At 40.9% G+C, this 23,260-nt stretch overlaps 2 protein-coding genes across 2 annotated transcripts in view; both read right to left on the bottom strand.

The window, feature by feature from the left end:
* LOC126395738 (membrane-associated phosphatidylinositol transfer protein 2-like) overlaps positions 1-18,362 on the bottom strand; it is a 64,835-nt gene extending 46,473 nt beyond the window's left edge. Inside the window, exons 1-2 of the mRNA XM_050053424.1 lie at positions 18,094-18,362; positions 9,189-9,410 (exon numbers count right to left, since the gene is read on the bottom strand). Of these exons, the coding sequence (XP_049909381.1) occupies positions 9,189-9,266 (78 nt within the window). The 5' untranslated portion in view covers positions 9,267-9,410; positions 18,094-18,362. The remainder of the gene's footprint in view (positions 1-9,188; positions 9,411-18,093) is intronic.
* The window catches only part of cops4 (COP9 constitutive photomorphogenic homolog subunit 4 (Arabidopsis)), a 520,559-nt gene that overhangs the window by 368,290 nt on the left and 129,009 nt on the right, over positions 1-23,260 (bottom strand). The gene's annotated exons all lie outside the window — the stretch shown is intronic.

Raw genomic sequence — 23,260 nt, 5'->3', positions numbered from 1 at the left:
TAACCGTAGCTAACTTGTTTGTCCATTGTTTGGTCTGTGACGTAATAGGTCAACAGGAAAAAGGTCCAATACTAACAAGCTGAAAGGGGGCATATCTCCACCTATCGTAGAGGAGTCGCACATACTTGGCTCAATAAATGGATTCCCCTCCCGTGCTTGTATACTGGGACAAGGACAGTAGGCCAATAAAATGTCCTCGTCCAGCTGGAACTGTAGGAGCAGGTGCTTTCAGGTGCAAATAATCAGTCAAAATGTGCGTCTACTGTTTGTTTCAGCCAAACATCAAAACTATGATTAACACTTCAGTTGCAAACTGTTGCTCAAAATATAAAGTACAGAACGCACTGTAGTTTCAATCAGTTAATTAAATCTTAAATCTTTGTTTGCAGAGTTTACTCAGCTTTAATCTCACTGCTGAGTCAGTCGGATGGCCGTACAGTAGAAACTGTATCCTGGCGTCAAGCTGATGATTGAAAAGCTTTTTTATTCTCTTCATTGTAATGTGCTGCGGGTCGAGGAACGGCGCTACGTGAATACAAATCATCGCAATCATTATTAACAGCAGGAGTGGGGTGCTCGGGGTCAACAGTGAGAGCTCAGATTGAACACGCAGCTCTCTCTCCTGGAGACTTTAGGGAGGTGATATCAGTAATGAAGGTCAGAGGAGGCGAACAGCTGGAAAATTGCTGTAATCTAGCAGGTAATGTAATTTAGGTGAGGAGCTGAGGGCCTTAAATTACCCTCCTCGTGTCTGCTGCAGCTCAGGAGAGAGGATCTGTATTAATGACACACGTCTTAGAGCTACAGAGTCGACTGTGCGGCGTCTCTCCAGTGATTCTAAGGTTCATGAAGCTTTATGAAAACAACAGATCCTATAACTGTGTAGGAAGTTGAAGACATTCTTCTGCACAGTAGACCAACAACAGTCAGAGACAACCAAAGCTAAAAATGCAGTCAGCAGTTTTAAAACATCCTCCTCATGGTAATACGACCTTCTATTCCCTCTCTGCTGCTTTACTGGAAAACAACTGTCATGTGCAAACACAGTGGGAGCTTTACTAAACCGAGGGCTGCTGCGTCTGCTGCTGAGGTGTGTGTTTTCTGGTGTTTGGCTGTCATCAAAATCACACACACCCACACACGATTGTTGAGGCATGAACGACGCCGACAAGACTAAGAGTCTACAGCGGACTTAGACAAAGCTGTGAAAAAAAGCCAACATCAGCGTGCAAACACAGTCACAATGACGAATGAATCAAAAGACCAAAGGACACAAATGTCTGCATGAAATTTCACGGCAATCCATCTGATAGTTGATGCATTTCACTCAAAAACATAAATGTCAGCCTTGTTGTAGAGCAACAGAAGAAGTCGGTCCATCCAGCAGATGCAGAGATGCTTCAATAGATGAGCGTAAACTTTGACCTGCTGGTTGTTATGACCCTGGGTCATCTTGTATTGATGCTCGTTGTGATTTGACAGATCTTCTCCTCCCCTCAGAGCGTGTGCATAACCCCTTTTCAACAGTCATGGTGTGGTTTGGTTTGGACCGTCAGCTCTGGCAGCAGGGATGTGCATTTCCATTACAACATGGCTACCTTCTTGAAGGTGTGTCTTTAACTGATGATGGTTTGTCTTGAGTGATGACGTTTAAAAGCAGCAGGCTTAAGTCTCCTGTTATTTTTGCTGCATGTGTTTTTCCACAGCAGGGCAGGTAAAAGAAGTTCACCTGTTGGAGGTGAGCTGTTTGCAGAGGTGCAGTAAGAGCCTGTTGTCTGCAGCTCTTCATCAACATCTCACTGTGGCTGATTCTGCTTTTACTCTTCCTCCCTGCTGTATTATTACACTTGTCTTAATTGAAGAAAATCCGCCAATAAAGCTCAGCTAATTCAGTGATAAACACATTTAATTTCCTGTAGATTCTTAAAAATAAAAGTCCCCCGTTATTTTGTTATGTAGAAACTTTTATTGTGAAGCAGCAAAATAAGGAAATGTGGAGTTTTCGAGCAGTAACTTCACACAACTTCTGATACGGCTGATAGCGAACATGAAGCAGTAAAATAAAGCTGATATCTAAAGTAAAAACAGGATGCAGGAGAGAAACTTTCTCTTTCTCTTGGAGCATTGTTCCAGTGCACTCATCAACACAACACCAATGTTTCTGAGGTACTGTAAGCAAGCTGGAGGAGATGGGCCTCCAGTGTACATTCATGCAGTGCTGAGAGGAGTACAAGTGTGGGCCGGGTCACGGGGGCAGCAGGCCAAGCAAAGCACCCCAGACGTCCCTCTCCTCAGCAACACTTTCCAGCTCCTCCTGGAGGACCCCAAGGTGTTCCCAGACCAGATGAGATATGTAATCCCTCCAGTGTGTTCTGGGTCTGCCCCGGGGCCTCCTACCAGTGGGACGTGCCCAGAACACCTCTAACAGGAGGCGCCCAGGAGGATCCTGATCAGATGTTGAACCACCTCAACTGACCCCTTTGGATATGAAGGAGCAGCGGCTCTACTCCGAGCTCCCTCCAGATGTCTAACTCCTCCCCCTATCTCTAAGGCTGAGCTCAGCCACCCTACAGAGGAAACTCATTTCAGCTGCTTGTATCCGCGATCTCATTCTTCCGGTCACTACCCAGAGCTCGTGGCTCATGGATGTGACAAGTTACAATAAAATTCTACAGCAGTGACACTCAACTCAATCTGGCCTGCAATCCAGTGTGAGGTGGCCCTGCAACCCTTTTCTAATTCACACTGACAATAAATGAATTCATATTGGGAATTTTTTTGTTACATTTAGTGTAAGTAAGGTGCCGGAGTGCAGAAAGAGCATCAAAATAGAGCTTCTTTATAAAAAATAAAGAGCCCCCAACCGAGGTCTGGGCTCAGCCCCAAATGTCCTTAAATCTTAGAAACACCCCTCCGTACACCTGACCTGTGCGTGGCTGCTGCGACTGGCCCCTGGCCTTGTGTTATTTTGCAGAAGTGGCCCCCGGGGCAAAGCAAGTTGAGTTGTCTACCGTCTTACCAAACTTTTCTGACCTTAATAAAATTAAACAGTTTTTGTATCACAACAGTAAAAGCATGTTTGTGTTTTCTCCTCTTCCAGCTTCATGGAAAACGTGCAGCTGAGGAAAGAGTGAATATAAAGTTACACTTTACTTCACAGGCCTGTTTTCCAAATAATTTCCCTCCAACATCTCCTGAGAAGTTTACTAGAAAAGACAATTTAATTTGGTATTAATTATCGGGAAAAAAGAAAGTGTTTAATGAGAATTGATCAACTCTAATTGATAGCGTACCTGAGAAAATCTTTAAGTCGGTGCACAGCAGGTCAGCTGAGCATGCAGTCTGCATTAATTCAACATACACAAAGAATGAAGTTATCAATAAGAAATCAATAATGATTAATTATTTATTGGAGTTTAATGTGTTAATTAGCACCATACAACATTAGTTCCTTTCAGGAATCTTACGAGGGAATCAGTGGGAATTTTTTAGGAAAATGAGTCCTTGAATTTACTGAAGAGCAGCGATGTGACCAGCGATCTGAACTACAGGAGGAAAGATGAGTCAGAAAAGCACGGAGAGGCACTTCTCCAGTTTGAAACACAAACACAAGCTGTTCAAAGAAAGAAACCCAAATAAAGTGCAGAGAAAAAGAGCTTCAGCCAATTTGCAGAAAGAGAGAAGACGGTTTGAATAGCTGACAGGAAAAGAAAGATTGAGGAGAAGAAGGAGAAGTGAGAGAAAACAGAGCCCATGTTCACTGTGAGCGGAGCGACTCGCTCTGTGCAGACACTCTGTGGAATTATAATGGGTCTGACTCTGCTGAGGGTCTCGCTTCTGCCGGGCTGAGCTGTCCCTGAATAATTTATGTGACACAGCAAGGTTAGCATAAACCGGGGGTACACAGCTGCCCTCCTCCGGCGTACGTACGGTCCTAATGGAGCAACAGTAGAACCTCATGCATCAAACGTTATCACTGGCTGCTCAGACGCTTCATACGCCCCCCTACACTGGCCGTGCTGCCATTTTTCAAACTCTGTGCCTGCTTTCATTTTGGAACCAGCGACAGACAAGAGTCGTGCATCAAACTGTCAGCTCAGTGGTTTTATAGAAGAAAAATGCAACGCGAGCTCACACACTGTGACAACAAGTGGACAAATTATAAAAAAGCTATAAGTGCAAGAAAATAAGATTAAGAGAAAATATTTCACTTAACGGCAAACATCAGATTCCATCGAAAAACCGAGCAAAAGAGAAAAGCAAGAGAAGAGAAAAAAAGTTACAAAAAATCTGAGTTAACTTGTTGTCCAGATGTTGTATGAACTGTTTTGAGTGCATGCTGTTTCCAAAAATTTAAAGCTGAGTGAGCAAACTGGGGTTTACAGTGTAGGTGAGCGTCTATTGCCTGAGTTGTGGCAGTGTGGCAGTGCATGGAAAGCCTACGTGGAAAGCCATAAAGCGGAGAGAGCACATCTCTCCGCTTTATGGCTTTCCCCGTAGGCGTGTGAGAGAGGCTTTCTGCGTAGGCCTAGGAAAAGCAGAGAGGCCCCAGAACAGAGCCATGCCGCCAAATATAATACTGCAAATGGAAATAAAGTTTTCTTCGACTAAAGTCTTCCTGACTGAAGTGATTTCAGAAGTCATCGAAGTATTCGTTTCAGCCCTACATGCAAACTCCGATTAATGTGCCCTAACATGTTGCTTATTACATCACAATTTGGAAAAGTCAGACAGCTGCTGCTTGGGTCATTTTGCGTCTTTACAACAAATAGGATTTTTTCAGAGTTTTCCAACAGTGACTGACTTGTCTGACCGAGCAAACACAACTCAACCACCTTCTTGAAAAGGTCGGCACTGCGATATTTGGGCATGTAAATGTTAATATCCAAGTCTTTCATAAAGTTTTGAGGTAAGTTTCTCTTTCTGACCACAAATGCTTTTCTTTTGGACGTGCATCTCTAAGCCAGAGCTCTGCAAATTGTTGGCTTGTTGGTTTATGTACAACACACCCATGACAACACACAGAGCTGACCGTAAACAGACAGGAAGACGTGTGTCGCAAACTGCGGTATAAACCCCAACTGAGTCACATACTCTGAATGTGCTGTACATGTCCAAAGAATGTTCCTAAAACCAGAATAATATCAGCACATCCCACGTGTGTTAATCAGAAAATGCTTCATTCAGAGAAAGGCCAAATTTGGAATATCCAAACAGGATATGGTGTAACATGACTCATCATATTCAGAATATCAGAGTTCATGTGCACGTAGTCAGTGTGGCTCACAGATGAGTCCGTGTCAGTGTTTCCAAACTTGGTATTCATCAGAGCTAAAAGTCAAACACAACGTAAGGACGTCCATGTTATTGTGTCCACCGCCCCCATAACATGAGTGATGCATATAACTTCCAGTAATTTAGAGCTGGACACAATGTTGTCATGGTAACGCCCGCTGCACCATCACGTCTGTCCGCCCTCCACCGTCTCTCGCTCTCTCTCTCCGTCTCCCTCTCCTTCTTTCCGCCCATATCACAAACAAATGATGGCAGCGGCTGCCATGCTGCAGCTGATGTCACCAGTCACCATGGCAACCGGCACTCAGCTGTGACGCTGAGCGGGAGGAGGAGGGGTCCAGCAGTGTGTGTGTATGTATGTGTGTGTGTGTGTGTGTGTGTACATGTAAAGCTGATATTCAGGAGGTTTGCTGAAGATTTTTTTTTTTATTCTTCCTGTCCATTTGTCCACGTCTGCGTATTTTTGGTCACAGGCGTAGATTTGGTTTCATACATTCTTCATGTGTGTTTACAATCTATTTATAGTGTTGTTATCCTGATAGTCTAAACTATGACTTTACTTTATTGGTTTATTTTATACAAATGACATCGACTGCACGTCTGTCTGTTCTGGGAATGGGGTGAGGTCCTTGACATTTCTTATTAGCCTTTAAGGGCTTTATTATGGGAGTTTTTCTAGGGATAGATGGTGTCATATGTTGTGCAGATTACAGCCTTGGAGGCAAATATGTGATTTCTAATATACAAAGAAATGTGTTATAATTTGATTAAAAAAAATGTTTCAAACAACATGAAAAACGTCTGCACACTGTAGCTCCCTTAAGCACAATTTATTGGCACAGCTACAAGTCTGAAGACAAGCATCTAGCCTGAAACATCACTTGTGGATGTGCCAGTAAAATGCACCTAAGGGAGCTAAAGTGTGCGGATGTTTTCATGTTGCTCACGGCTTTTCTTTTTGTCCAGCACCTGCCTTAAATGGTTTTTGGATGTGTGCATCTGCTATGTCTTTTATATCATCGTCAAAGAATCAAACTATTGTTTCCAAAGTCATCAAACATCTAGACAGTTTGAGTGGAGAGAGATTTTAACGTCTTTACGTCCACTCAACTTACAGCTTGGCAAGTAATTGAACATTAATCGAAACCAACATTCAGAACCTCTAATCGATGTAATCTTGCCCATGTCGGTAATTATGTGTCTTCCTGTTCTGTCCCCTCACGTGACTCCACCCCGACACATTCTGGCTTTTGTGAAGATGACACCTAACATGACGAAATCAAATGTAAACACTGCGGAAAAACTGTTTCAGCGACCAAAGGTAACAACACCAATCTGTTTCAGCACTCAGAGCACAATCACGTCACCGAATATGAACAGTGCACGGCTCAGAAAACAGAAACAGACTGACAAGCGCTCAACAACAAGTGCCTCCAGAAGGCAGTTCTCGATGACACAGGGATTTACAAAGGCTACACAGTATGAAAAAGATTCAAGAAATGAGTTCATCGAAGATAAGATATGCACTCTTTCATTAGAAAAAATATCCCAGCTTTAATAGTTGAGCATATTTACAGTACAAAAAACAAAAACAAAATAATCATTCATTACCCCTAATCTAGGTAAAATGTTCAGTTAATCGTGAAATCGTCTTGAGGTCTTATCGCCAAGACCTAATTCAACTTTTCAATTTCCATCCACAAGGTAAATCCCACTTCAGGTGTGCTAACACTGAGAGCTTCTCACTCAAATAAAAAGGGAATATTTGGAAATATTCAACCTGACTTTTATTACGTTACAAACTGTATGTTGTACAGTTTTTTTTAATGTACTTTCTTCTTCGCTATTTAAGCTGCATTCACAGGGATTCAAGGAGATGGTAGATGGCAAACTGGATATCATTTTAGTGGACGAGAGCAGGACAGTGAAATAACAAGCGGTTGTTACGTAGCTCCCTCACACAAGGAGAAAACACCAATCTGGACAATTACTTGACATTACCTGGGGTGCAGTAACACATTACAAGTGACACACAAGTAAAAATGCCCTTTTCATGTTCCCTTTTTTAAAAACTGTACGGCTACTCTTCACTCAAGTATATTTTTCAGACTGAAATCTACTTTTTATGTCCCTAAATTTGCCTTTTCAGACTGAAATCTACTTTTTATGTCCCTAAATTTGCCTTTTTGGGGGGTTGGGAGGGTTTGCCTTAATTGGATGCACTCTGGGCATGAGGGGGGGAGAGAGGGGATGACATGCAGCAGGGGGTTGCAGGCTGGAATTGAATCCGCGGCCACTGAGGCAAGGATACTGCCTTCGTAAATGGGACGCCTGCTCTACCCACTAACCCACCAGGTGCCCCCTACATTTGCAATTTACACCTTTGTTACATTTAGCAAAGCTGTAGATGCTGGAAGAAAAATTGGCACCACCTGTCTGTTGACCACAACGCGATGAAGAGGCAGAGGCAGCTTCTAGCAACAACCTCTGACCACAATTTTTATACCTAAATCTAAAAAGACAACAGTTCCACGATGAAGTGCTGCTGTGCTCTGAAACAAAACTGAGATCTCTGATTTTCAAAACGCCTCCTCTAACCTCCACATGCACACTGATTTTTTCAAACTTATTCTATTTAACCCATATTTAACCAGGTCAGTGCCGCTGAGATCAATGATCTCTTTCACAAGGGAGACAGGCTGGCTGAGACAGCAGCACACAGAAAAGTTACAGCCGAACAACAACACAATAAAAAAACATAGAAGATCTACAGTGACATGAAGAAATATAACAACACCTACACACAATGGCAGGAACCAACCAACTCATTCATCCTTGTAGCTTTGAATTAAGGCAGAAATCATGTCATGTAGTTTCAACTCTCTTTGAAGGGTTACTCCAGGTGAGAAGAGCAGAGCACATAAAACTTTCTTTACCAGCTCAGTCTGAGTCTTGAGATCTTACTGCTGTTATTCTATTTATTAGTATATATTTTATATCGCTATTCATTTGTGTGTCATTCTTTTATTTTGAACAGGTCATTTGATTTTGATTTGATTAACGACTTGAAGACTTTTCAACACTTCCTTCCTTGCTGTCTGTATTTCTGGAGTGCCTTCTGTGTCTCATATTGTCGTGCCTGTTTTGTTTTGCTGTCCTGCCCGTCTGTCAGACTGTTTGTTTGTTTTCCCCGTGTCGTCCAGACGGTGTTGTCCGTCTGCCTGACTACAAGCGAACGCAGCATAAGTCGTGTCTTTTGTTCTAACAGCACTGAGTTATCTTACTATCTGCACATGCTCAGTAATGACGTCTCTGACAAAAACATGACGGGAAACATCAAAATAAATAATTTCCACTGACAACAAACAGAATTATCGTAATGACTCGACCCTCAGTCTCATGTAATATAATATGCACATCATAACAAAGCTATCTCGATTATTAATGTGCTCTTTCAATAACACACACACTAAACTCTAATGCTTTCTTTTATTTATGGCTGATAAGTGAATTTGACTAAAACCTTATTTGCACTTCTTCCTCATGTAATTTCTAGTGGAATTTTTGAATGTGCGTATTTGCACAAAAACTAATAAATGAAACACAATCCACGGGCATATGGAGCACCATCTGGTCTGCAGAGCAACACTGTCCCTGTGACCCTTTGACCATGTTATCCACCGCTCTTGTTCTGGTACAGTACAACACGATGACACTTTAAACTCCTGACCTCCACCTCCACCTCCACCTCCACCCACAGGCTTCAGACACAAACCTTAACGCCAGAGGAAAGACTCCGGATTTACAGCTTCCTTCGTTAACGAACCAGACTGCCCTTAGCAAATCATTTAAGATTAAACAGGTACAGATGTCTGAGGAGAGAAACCACTCACCTGGATCATGTAGAGCTGAGCGATGCGGTACTCCTCCACGCTCATCGGCATGGGGATGCGATACTCCTTGATCAGCATGGTTGTGCTTGAGTTGAGCCGCGCGTGTGTGTGTTTATGTCCAGAGGGGAAGGAGTGTGAAGAGGGTAGATGCTCCTCTCGGTCGGCTCCGCTACCCGAGCAGCATGTTCAAATGGCGAGGATGGGAGTCATTGTTATTCACGCCTGAGAGAGGAGACAAGAAAACAGACTCTCAGTGGGATAAGAAAGGGTTTAAGAATATGTAGATTTTTAGCTTCCAGCGTTACTTACAAACCAGAGGAGGAGTTAGCATGTTTGTCTCAAGGATTAAACCCCCCGTACACAAGCCAACACTTCCTGTGTGTGTGTGTGTGTGTGTGTGTGTGTGTGTGTGTGTGTGTGTGTGTGTGTGTGTGTGTCCTGCTGCCCTCCTACAGATCTATTACAAGGTAATCCACTGACCTAGCAACATCCCTGAAATCCCCCAGCAACCTAAATCCTGACTCGGGCTACACACTGAAGATTCAGCCTTGGTGTGGTTAATGTTGCCTTTAAGTCCAGGCACTTTATAGTACTTAATATTCCTGTTAATTCATACTTCTACTCCACTACATTTATTATCGGCTAACGTTAAAGACATTTTAAAGATTAAGACTTTACATACAAAACATGGGATCAGTTTATAAAACATGATGCATTGCTCACTGAGTGCACTAAATCCTTTTATCAAATCATTTCAGTCCTTATTGATATTTGCACAGGCACAGGACAGTAAAAGAAGAAAGGTGATAGTTGTTATTTATTTATTTAACAGAGACAGTGCACAGCATCTTAGCTGCACCAGAGTTAGCTATAAGCTCATTCCATCTGTAGACACTGGGCAGGAAACAGAGAATAATTTCTCAGCTAAAAGACATGATCCCGTTTAAAATAAAAAATCAATCTTAAATAAAAATGATGCCAGCTAGAGCGTGTTTTTTTGCAACAGAAAGCCAGGACCTTTGTCTTTTGCACCATCATGTTGTTTGCTCGCGATGACGTCATTACGTTACGTTAAAAGAGGTCCACATAATGCTGAAAACATGCGTCAATAGGAACGTCTTAATCTCAAAAATCTCAAAAACTAAAATATGTACATAGTTTAAATAACTAATGAAGTGTCAAGAAATATTTTGATCACGTTTCTACATTTAGAAATCTTTTGGATAAGTAGGTTTTGTGTGTTTATTTTTTCAAATTTCACAAAAAAACATGTCTAATTTTTGTATTTTCAAAATTTATGACGTGATTTCAATGCTTTATTAATGATTAACATTTATTGACTTACGTAGCCTTTTAGTTCAGGTTGTACAGATTTTAGGAATATGAAGCATTTGAAAATGCTCAAGAAAAAAGCAAAAATACCAACATATGCACTGGCTGACTATCTATTGGAGAGTTCTAAGAATTAATACTGTTTATCAGTAAAATACAAACATCAGTCACTTCAGATACTATTTTCTTTTCAAAAAGGAAAAATATAAATCTGCTGGTGCTGTGAAAAATATTCCAAACTCTTTTAAAAATGCAAGTAGCTCAGTCCAGAGGGACTTGGGTTGGGAACCAGAGGGTCGCCTGTTCGAGTCCCCGTCCGGCCAAATATGGAGCGTGGACTGGTGGCTGGAGAGGTGCCAGTTCACCTCCTGGGCATTGCTGAGGTGCCCTTGAGCAAGGCACCAAACCCCCCAACTGCTCGGAGCGCCTGTTGTGCATGTGTGTGTCTTTCGGACCTGTGTGTAATTGACAGCAAGAGTGAAAAAATTGAATTTCCCCTCAGAGGGATTAATAAAGTAAATTAAATTAAATTAAAAATTAAAACTGACTAGTTTCAAGTATTTCTGAAAATAATTCTGGTGCAGCAATCTTCTTTATTCCTCTTGTTTCCAGATACAGACACTTATTTATATATTTAATTAATTAATCAAGAGTTGATGTAAATTAACAATAACATAAAATATCTTTACTGCAGCGACAGATTTGTTCATGTTCTTTATATTAATAACATTCTTTATATAAATAACTTTGCTATTTTCCTTATTATGAGTAGTTTTAGTTTTGCTACTTAAAGCACTTTGCTGATAATACTTGTGTACTTTTAAGTCAGATTTTGAATGCATGACTACCAGAGTGTTTTTACAGTTAAGTTACTATTTTTACTTCAGTAAAGGATCTGAATATTTCTTCCATCATTGATCCTGTGATCTGCACGTCCATTAAGACAACAGCATTAAAAGGGAATTACTCATCCACTCCCTAAAAGATCAATACTGCCATTCCCTCCTCTGACATCAACACCCATCTCTCCAAACAGTCGTGATGGTGTGTGATCAGTCACATACTAACGAGCAGACAGGGATGACTTCAGGTGAGTCACATGACACAGGCTACTTAATCTCAGATGGATTAGACGGACTGTAAATGTGACGCTGCTAACATGAGAGAGACAGGAGGAGCTGAAATGTCAAATGTAAAGCGTGTGTGTGTGTGTGTGTGTGTGTGTGTGTTGTGTGTCCCGTAGTCTGTCCATCTGTGCATGATTAGGTTATGCATGTTTGGTCAAGCTGCTGCAGCAGATGAACCGTAGAGGTCAGGAAGTACAGTATGACAGTGAAAGTAGCCTGGAGGCTCCTCAGGCCAACAACACAGCGCTTCATTAACTTATATATAACTTATAGTTAACTGCTGAAAAACTAAACTAAAGCAAAGAGAGAGTTTGACAATCCTCCTCATACCGAAATATAAATTCAGTCACATTTTATACAACAGCTGTTTTTCTGGGAATGATGTGTAGCTGCTCTCCACTGTCCAGGGGGATGAAACGTAGAGTTTCCATGTGTAAAATCTCTCAGTAGTATCATTTAAAGTTGATTCAGCCCTGTGTTCAAACCACAATCCAATGTCAAGAATCAAGTTTAGGCTCCAAATCACAGAGAGGCTCTTTAATTCCCTCGATGCACATAATAAACAGCAGCTACAGGTATTAAAACTGCAGCGCTCCGTCTCAACCACGACTGAAGATTCAAATCTGAGCTGCTCTCCAGAGGCTGTAACGTACGACCTTATTTACTGTGCCGAGGCAGTTTGTGCTCTGATACAATTACAGCGAGGAAATGGAGTGGTGTTTCTCACTGAATCCTGTGAGGAATAAGTCCTTGACCGACAGAAGAACTGCTATATATAGAGACGCAGAAATCCCCATAAAGCAAAATGTGAGACAGAGACAGATGAAAACTGACACATCGACAGACAGACAGATTGACACATGCATGGAGGCCGAGCCTTTTGTCTTTTATTTGCCTCCATCAGCTCAGTGAGCTGTGAGTCAACACATCAAATACAGCAGACGGTATTCACTAAAAAGATCAACATAAACTGAGAATAAACCAAAGAGGACGGCTGCTTTACTGCGAGGGTGTTATGATGTTGTGTTATGAGGATGTTGAGATCATTACTAGAAGAATGTGAACAGAAAATACTATCTGTTTTATATCCTGAATATCTTTTGATTATGGGCTGTTACTTGGACAAAACAAGACAAGTTGCACCTATTGCAATGTGCCAGTCAATCAATCATTTATTTGTCACATGCAATTATACAAGGTACAACTCCAGCTCCTTTAACTTGTTCACTGTAATCTAGTCCTTCTTTACGTCTTCTAACATCGTTGGCTGCTGCTTTATAATTGTCCATGCTTCCAGATGGTTCTGGTAATCAATGGTCCATGGAAGCAGCAGGCCAGGCAAAGCACCCCAGACGTCCGTCTCCTCAGTGAGACTTTCCAGCTCCTCCTGGGGGACCCCAAGGTGTCGAGATATGTAATCCCTCCAGCGAGTTCTGGGTCTGCCCCGGGGCTTCTAACAACTCTAACTGGAGGCACCCAGGAGGATCCTGATCAGATGTCCGAACCACCTCAACAGACCCCTTTTGATGCGAAGGAGCAGCCGAGCTCCCTCCAGATGTCAGATCTCCTCCCCCTATCTCTAAGACTGAGCCCAGACACCCCATGGAGGAAACTTATCTCGGCCACTTGTATCCGCGATCTCATTCTTTCGGTCACTTCCCAGAGCTCATGACCATAGGTGAGGGTTGGGATGTAGATGGACCAGTAAATAGAAAGCTTTGCCCTTTAGCTCAGCTCCCTCTTCACCACGAACGTCCAGCGCAGCGCCTGCATCACTGCAGATGCCATACCAAACCGCTGCAACTTTTTCCTGCAACGTTCTACAACAGTTCGCCACGAATCTTTGTTCTGAACTGGGCTTGAAACAACATTAACAGGCAACCAGAGGCAGACACATAAGGAAAATTGATTTTAGTACAGTAGTTAATAAACTTACTGAGCATAATATCTCCACTTTGTATCGGGCTTCAAAACAAGTTTTTAATGTCATCCAGTGCGTCTGTAACATACCTGTGTGTGTGTGTGTGTGTGTGTGTGTGTGTGTGTGTGTGTGTGTGTGTGTCAGTGGATATTATATTGGATGCCCAGTAGCAGCATAAGCCACATAAGCTTCACTTCAGTCCTTACTATAATAAACTGAGCACTTAACCCTGAAAGCAGAACATTAAAATACTGGGCTCTGACTTGGCAGACGACCACGTACTTCAATTACGTTTTGCAGAATAACAGGAAGTACTTTATCAACATGTGATGTAATGCTTCTCATCTCTTTTAACATCTCTTTCTGAATATGGCTCCATTCCCTGAAATTACTTTGGGAATGACCACCGCTGAGTTCAAACCCAAACAAAGTTCCCTTGGGCTTACGGCCAATTTCCCACCAAGCGACCGAACTGCAGCACGTAGGAAATTAGCTTTCTGCCGTCCCTGTGTACCTCCATCTCTCCACTCTGATCCATTTAACTAATGAAGTTTGCACCTCGTGTTACAGCATAAGGAATAAAACATGGAGCCAATCATACAGGAAGATCTGGTCTCTACAAAAAACTGCAGGCACTGCTGGGTGGCTCAAATTGCCACGATGGTGTCAAAACATTTTCAACAAAATCCAACAGAGATTGGTCTCTGTGCAGCCGCTGGGAAATTTCAAACAATCCTGTAGTCTCCCTGTTAAATTCGAAAGCCTCCTAATTGAGCTCACAGTTGAAAATCACAGTCAGCGTCGCCTCCGCAGAGAAAGTAAATGTCTCATCTGCACCACTAAGAGGGTGACTGGCTGCCAGCTGCCCTCGATCATAGTCCTGTGTGATGGCAGACTGAGAAAGCCTACAGCTAAATTGCACCAAATCTGCCACCGAGGCAACCGGCTCAGAGGAAAACAGCTCTGGTCCATTAAACACAGCACCGCCTGCCAGCAGCTTTTTCCCCGAGGCCGACTTTCTGAAAAACGCACCCCAGCCTACAGTCCACCCGTCCACATTAAACTCAAACCCTGTGTCTGGCTGTAGAGACAGACTGTGGATCTGTCAGACTCAATGTCCACAGCTCAGACCGCTCATCTCTGGAGCTGAGTATTTACACACCTCTCTGCCCTTTGTGGCCTTTTCTGAAGCTACGACTGCTCTAAAAAGATCTTTATTCTGCAGAGATGCAAAACTTATTACTTATTCTGTTAAAACCACATGTGATGGTGCACAGAAATACTTACACTATTTGAGGAGGCAGGTCACACCCTGTCTTAAACCTGCCAGGACTGAATTTTTGGCCACTCGGGGGCAGCAGAAACAAGCTGTAAACAAAACACTGACTTAATCTCACCTTTCAAGTTGATATGGTGACCTTGTTAGCGAACAGTTGCTTTCTTACAGAACACATACAAACAACATTATCACTCATTTGGTGTTTGTGTCCACCTGATGAATGTACACACACACTTACACTCCCACTTTATTATTATATTTACTGTATGTTTTTGCTTGATTTACTTTGCTCTTTTTATGTTTGCTTGTTGACCCTTTGCTTTATGACACTGCTTTATTATTCTTTTAGGTGGTGAGTCTTTAGAGGTGAGTTTCCTTAGAAGATCGCCAGGGTTTTTTAATCTCACCTACATAACTTGTTCTTCTTTTGTTGTTGTACTGTTTGTTGTTGTTGTTTTGTAACAGAAGTCCACTATTCGCTCTCTTTTAGCTCTGTTTTTGGTCTCCACCAACTCCTAAAGGAAAAAATCTGTCTCTTTAGCTGCTAAATGCTCCACTATGTTCACCAGCTGATATCTAACTCTGTCTGACTACTTTTTGCTGCTGTGCAAATAGTAAATTTATTAGAAAATTAGAAAATTATTTATTAGAGAATTAGAAAATAATTAAAGTTAGCGCGAAAAAGGAACATTAGCTTAAAAAAGTAATGTTAGCATGCAGAAAAGTAATGCTGCTATGATAATAATTGAAGTTGGCATGAAAAAAGTATCGTTAGCATAAAGAAAAGTAATGCTAATACAAAAATAAAATGTTTGCATGAAAAAAGTAACTCTACCATAAAAAGTCATGTTAGCATGCAGAAAAGTAATGCGACCATGAAAATGGTTAAAGTTAGCATGAAAAAAGTAACATTAGCATAAAAAGTACTGTTAGCATTCAGAAAAGTAAAGCTGCTATGATAATAGTTTAAGTTGGCATGAAAAACGTAACGTTAGCATGAAATAGGTCATGTTAGCATGCAGAAAAGTAATGCTACTATGAAAAGAATTAAAGCTAGCATGAAAAAAATAACATTAGCATAAAAAAGTCAAGTTAGCATACAGAAAAAGTAATGCGACCGTGAAAATTATTAAAGTTAGCATGAAAAAAGTAACATTAGCATAATAAGTAATGTTAGTATTCAGAAAAGCAAAGCTGGTATGATAATAGTTTAAGTTGGCATGAAAAACGTAACGTTAGCATGAAATAAGTCATGTTAGCATACAGAAAAGTAATGCTACTATGAAAACGATTAAAGCTAGCATGAAAAAAATAACAATAGCATAAAAAAGTCATGTTAGCATGCAGAAAAGTAATGCGACCGTGAAAATTATTAAAGTTAGCCTGAAAAAAGTAACATTATGTTAGTATTCAGAAAAGTAAAGCTGCTATGATAATAGTTTAAGTTGGCAGGAAAAACGTAACGTTAGCATGAAATAAGTCATGTTAGCATGCAGAAAAGTAATGCTACTATGAAAACAATTAAAGCTAGCATGAACAAAATAACATTAGCATAAAAGTCATGTTGGCATAAACAAAAAAATCACATTAGCACAAAAAAAGTAACGTTAGTATGAAAAAAGTAATGTTACTATGAAAATAATTAAAGCTAGCATGTAAAGGGAAATGTTAGCATTTTAAAAAGTCATGTTAGCATGCAGAAAAGTAATGATATCATGCAAATTAAGGTAAGCGTGAAAATGTAACGTTAAAGTAATGTGAAAAATGTTTAAAAAGTCATGTTAATATGAACAAAAAGTAACCTTAGCATGAAAAAGCTAATGTTAGTTGTGTTTAATTAATGTTAACGTTGAGCGCACAGAGGCCCTCATATTCTGGAAAGTAGTTTTGTTAGCATGTATCAACACCCTGCTGTTTACCATAGCAGACACTCGATGTCCTATGTTGGTGCACAAACTAAATATATCAACCACAAATCATGCTAATGGATAATTCTGCTCTCTGAACTGTACAGGATTTTTCCACACATTGTTTTGGCGACTCTCCTTGTTAGATGTTATACTGGTTTGTTTTCTGGTTTGTTTTCTGATGTGTATGAGCATCTTACGATGACGTCACATGGAAACCCATCTATGTATACGAGGTTTTGTAAGTCCTTGTTTAGTGTCTGTCGGTGAAGTTTAATTTATGAAAATCAAAGCTACTTTAAATTCCTATTAACATGCACATCCAATGAATTATCATGATCACTAAGACACACATGAAAAACTACATATAATGGTAGGATATGGGAACAATGTGTATCTGCCACACTGGAAGGTGACAAACACAATTAAATCTAAGAGCAAGAATCCGATGCATCATGTCTTCGTTACACATCAGTGTGATGCACCAGGATGCATCTGATTCGATTCTTCAGCAGTTAGAAGAACTACATGAGTCGTGCTGCGCTAACAAGATCCCCCGACGAGATTCATCTCTGCTTTTGATAATAACATAAGATAACACACACACACACACACACACACACACACACACATACACAGGGAGCACCAAAGCATTTTTCACATTTGAAGAAACATGCCGGCTTGTCAAATGAATTAGATGACGTCTGCCACGCACACAGGCAAGCCGAGAATTACAAACACACTGAGTATAATTCCTCCAGGTTTCATGAAATCCCAAGAGTCAACTACTGTACCGTGCGCTCTTGTTGCGTACTTCAAATCTCATTCAAATTATCTGGCTAACATGCTACAATGATCATCAGCAGCTGTGGCCAAACTACACTTAACAGCTACAAAATATTCACAGTAAAAATCTGCAAAACATGATCTTCACATCTTCTTAGTGCCTCCTGCACTGATTGATCTGCACAGCATACACTACCCAGAGATGAGGAACTCACTGAACGTGCAGCACATAACAACCACCAAACAAGACCATTTAACGTGTTGCACACAGGACAGGAAGCTTCGCTGCAGCAACATGTTTCCTCACTCTGATCCCACACAACAAACATGAATCCATCGCTTGTCTCATTCATATTTTTCCTTGCAGCCGCCTATAGTCCCCACCTCAAACTGCAGCCACCTGCAGATCCTCAACCTCCTCTTGTTTCCCATCTAGTCTGGACCAGTGTGAGCCACGGTCCAACAGGAAGGCATCCATGTTGCCATCATCATTCACCTGCAGATGCAACTGAAGGCAGTGTATTAAACGTACAGGTGAAAGAAAGCGGTTTACCTCACAGAAAGAAACACCTAAGCACAGCTACCCATCTGATCCAGGTTTCAGGGGCCATTGCAGATCCTGATCCCACAGAGACCAGCAGCCCAGGCATCCCTCCACCCCATCCCTGCACTCCGCTCCTTCCTCTGCCGTCTGCTGTCAGCCAATCCTCCGCCACCTCGCCTCCTGATCGTGAAGGAGCTTCGCTTTTTAAATCCTCACTGTGAAATAAGAGAAGGTATCGATTCTCTCTCTTCCTCCTCCTCTTCTTCTTCTTCTTCTTCTTCCCCCATCCACCTCAGCTCTGTTTTCCCTTTGCCACCCCCCTCCCCACCCTCTACCCTCAGTGTCTCCACCTCCTCGGGACTGAGGAAGCTCTGTTACCATGGAGACGCATGAGGCTGGAGCCCGATTGGTGGGGTTTGTTGTGATGCAGCAAGTCGGTGGTGCAGCCCACCAGATTGATTGCCTTTTCAGTGTACATCAGTCTGAAGCCAGAATCTGTCCTCCGCTCGCTTAATGATTCGGCCTCATTAATTAAGTCTGGACAGATCTGTTTCAGTAAGAGAGAAGAGAATAACAGCAACATTAAGTCTCTGTGTTTTATTGTAAATCTAATTCTCTTAATGGGTAAATTCAATATACACACACAGCAAAATTTTCCACTAATCTCCCACTAATATAAACTACAATTTTAGAGTTCATAATCTTCTGCTGTTAAAGCTTGACTGGGTCCAGAGAACCACTCTCTGTGTTTGAAAGGTCTTTGATGCTTTAAGGTTTTATAAAGTCCTCCTTACAAATAAATATATTTTGTGTAAAAGGTTTAATTTGTCAGGATGTTCTTATGTCTGTTAGTACGTTTTCCTTTGAAAAGTAATGCACAAAAATTCATATATATCCCATGAACTGATGACCAAGTAATTTGTCCATAAAACCCACATAACCTCCCCAGCCAAGACACACCTGTTCAACGAAAGTAGCTAATCAGCCAATCACGTGGCAGCAGCTCAATGCATTTAGTCATGTAGACATGATGAAGACGAGCTGCTGAAGTTCAAACGGAGCATCAGAATGATGAAGAAAGGTGATTGAAGTGACTTTGAACGTGGCATGGTTGTTGGTGCCAGACGGGCTGGTCTGAGTATTTACTGGGATTTTCAGCACAACCATCTCTAGGGTTTACAGAGGATGGTCCCAAAAAGAGAAAATATCCAGTGAGCCAAAATGCCTTGTTGATGCCAGAGGTCAGAGGAGAATGGCCAGACTGGTTCAAGATGATAGAAAGGCAACAGGAAGTCAAATAAGCACTGGTTCCAACCAAGGTGTGCAGAAGACCATCTCTGAAGCAACAACACCTTGTCCAACCTTGAAGCAGATGGGCTACAGCAGCAGAAGACCACACCAGGTGCCACTCCTGTCAGCTAACAACAGGAAACTGAGGCTACAATTCACACGGGTTTTCTCACCAAAACTGGACAATAGAAGATTGGAAAAACGTTGCCTGGTCTGATGAGTCTGGATTTCTGCTGCCACATTCAGATGGTAGGGTCAGAATTTGGCAAAAAATAACAGACAAACTGCGTCTTGTATTGACTCAGTTCAGTAAGAGACAGTGTATTTTATCTTTTTTTATAGGATGATCCTGTATCATGTCCGATCAAAAGTGTTTTCAGTTAGTTTCGATACTCTACCTCCATCCAGACAGAGTCCCAAACAATTTCTGTGTCTGTTAGACGGTCTGAAGAGGAAACTACCATATCAGCAGAGCAATAATGTCATGCACAGCAAACTATAGAGATTTAGATTTTTTTTCTTGAAATTATTTGACTTTATTCTCATTAAATTACAATGCCTCAATGTTAAATTACAACTTATTTCCCGACTTCTTTGTTTTGCTTCTGCAGAAAGTTTTGAACATGAACAGAAACATGAGCTATTAAAAGTCCAGGGGTTTGGGATTAATTGAAATTAAGTAATTTATTTATAATTGCCATGAATAGGTGTCACATGCACATTTAAAGAAGACACAAAGAAGGCCTGAAGAGTAAATCATACTCACATGTATGTGTTGACTCAGCAAGGTTACAATTAAATAAGTAAGGTTGATCTACAGTAGAATAAATATTTGAAAGCAATACAGAATGCCAGAGAGCCTCACTGCATTTGTTCTATTATAGACTATTTTTATATTCTGAATCGTCATCTATCGCCTCAATTTTGTGTTTGTCTTTACATAACTAAATCTCCACCAAAAATTGATGCATTAAAACTTCACCAGCATGCAGGAAATGAAATGTTTGAAGCTCAAAATTTCCTGGGGGAGGACCCAGGACCAACCTGACCAGTGTTGGATGAAACCTACGCCCTTGCCAAAGTGGTCCAGTTAGGAGGCAGGATAAGGAGGTAGTTGGGTCACAAACCCAGGACTTTCCCCACGAGACCAGTGTTCAGAACCATGTGAACTTTGGGTCATTTTAACGTGCATCCGAATCATGTTTCTTTTCTTTAACCTGACCACAGAAACTTTACTTGCCTAAACTTAACCTCTGTAACTTTACGTAACTACATTAAGCACGAAATGTCATTCATGCAGCACTAATTTGTAGGATATCACATGAACTGTTAGTTTTGTACATGGAGGACAAAACGCTGTACAATGGTTCAAGCGGACTGACAACTGAAAGAAGAAGATCTTTGTGATCAACAGCTGCATAAGAACAGGAGATTCACGTCATTGATAAAAACAAAAACGCTGGGAGCTTAGCATCAAAATGGGTGCAGATATAAAGAGGACCAGGTTCCTGTTTTACTGTCAAGTGCACAATAATGTCTATAAAAAGCTGGAATTAACAGGCAACATGTTGCTTTAACGAAAATATTCTTTATACTTCACGATAGAAGCAGAAGGTCAGTGGAGAGTCAACACTGTTGGAATATCAGCTGGACACACTATGGGCTGATAAACCAGTTCAAACCTCTTTAATCTACAAACTGAGCAGACTGAGGGCCAAAAGAAAAATGCACTAACTCTATATTTAGAGTTTCTCTGTTGTGGTTTAATAATGATCGAGGGTCACTGACACTTTCTGAAATGGAAAACAAATTCAGAATCAAAGTTCACATAGTTTTGTCTCCTCTCATGCAGCAATGTGGAGACGTCGACTAAATAAAGTTTTTTTAAAGATTATTTTTCAAGTCGGAGTCGAGCTCGCAGCCACTGCAGCAAGGCATCGCCTCTATACATGGGGCGCCGGCACTATCCACTACTCTACCAACGCCCCGACTAAATAAAGTTTGAATCGTTTCATTCCTCTTCTTTTGGGGCCAAAACTATTTCAAATAAAATGTCTGAATTGTGCAGTTTTTAAATGTTAAAATAGACTTTATTAAAGGAAATTAGAGAAACATCAGTGACAGCTGATTCCAAACTTTTGAACCACAGTGTAAATCTCTCTTTGATCAAATATAACTAACATATAGACTCTTTACGACTACAAACCAAAGTGTCTATATATTACTGTATTATGAAGGATTGTTTGTTGAGTTTTCTTTTTCCTTATTATTTATTTGATATACTATTTCTTTCTATTCATACATGTCCCATCTTTTTACCAAACATCGAGAGAAATTAATCAAAAATTAATTTAGGTCTGCAACAAATAAGCATACAGCTCTATAAAATGCCAGATAAACAAGTTGAAGTCCATTTTGTCTGACAGTCTAAAACACAAAGATAATAATTCTACAATGATGTTAATGAGAAACAACAAAGAAAAACAGAAAGTACTGGAAAATGGAACCAGAGAAAATTTGGCATTTTTTGCATTAAATGACTTTGATTATTGTCAGTATCAAAAAATCAGCCCTTTATTCTCTCTATTGATTGATTCATCTACAAAAGGCCACAAAAATGTCTTAAGTGCTGGTCTCAAATGTCTTAAAACCCAAAAGTATGAATTTATAAATGATATAAAACTGAGAAAAGTGGAAAAGCCTTGTATTTGTGAAGTTGGAGCCTGAGAAATTTGGGCATGTTTTTGCAGTCTCATTTTTCTAGAAGAAGCATTGATTAAGAAACGTATAAATACTTAATTAATCTCAGTGAAAAAACACAAACCATAAAGCACCAGGCTCTGCTGACACATCCACACAGCTCCTTAACTCAGACGTGATTATAATTTTTAAATGTGATACTAGAGACGTTTGAAGTGCGGTGTAGTAAAGAACATGTGCATGAATCACTCCTCTCTGTGCTCCCAGCAGCAGATCACCTGCTCTGATGATTATGCATCTATTTGCAGGGTGTCGTGACCATCCCGCCTCTCCTGCTGTGTATTTTTCTCACCTGCGCTGCCCGCAGAATTTGAATGAGCCAGCTGAGTGGTGCAAACACAGGTCTTTTCTTTTGACTAACAAATCAGTGAATGAGCAAACCTGTGTTCTTTTATTCCAGACTGTAGCTGTGACGCCACTCGAGGACCTCAGAGGCTATGATCTACATTTACATGTGGACACTGCAGCAGATTTTCTACACCTGCATGACTTAAACTACATGTGTAACATCTCGATCATGATATCTGGTCAGATTAACATAGAACCTAGATGGATTTTACTTTGTGTATTAGCTTAACTTTTGCATTCAAGCTTTCAGTTTTAAGGTACAGTTCAACATATTTGGAAATATGCTTATTTAATGTTCTTCTTGAGAGTCAGATGAGGAGATTGATACCACTCTCATGCCTGTACACTGAATATTAAGCTACAGCCAGCACAAGGCTAACTTACTGTAGCTTAGCATACAGACTAAGGTGGGAGGAACAGCAAGCCTGGCTCTTTCCAAAGATAACAAAATCTTTGTACCAGCACAATTAAAGCTCATTAACCTTTTATAGTCATATAGATCTGGGTATCCAGCAACCACTACCACCAGTTTCTCCTCCAGCCTTTACCAACTGTAAAACTTGTTTTTTCTTCTGCTCTTACTATATAATGATGAAAACTCTGTGTGTGTGTGTGTGTGTGTGTGTTCCACGTTTTTCTCCTCACTGACTTGGTCAATCCATGTGAAATTTGGCACAGTGGTAGAGGGTCATGGGAGGATGCCAATGAAGCAATATTACATCAATTGGCCAAAGGGGGGCGCTATAGCAACTGATTGAAATGTCAAACTTTGAATGGG

This window comes from Epinephelus moara, chromosome 9 (genome assembly GCF_006386435.1).
Source record: "Epinephelus moara isolate mb chromosome 9, YSFRI_EMoa_1.0, whole genome shotgun sequence".
Taxonomy (NCBI): domain Eukaryota; kingdom Metazoa; phylum Chordata; class Actinopteri; order Perciformes; family Serranidae; genus Epinephelus; species Epinephelus moara.
Note: the sequence above shows the minus strand (reverse complement) of the source record. Positions and strands in the feature narration are given on the sequence as shown.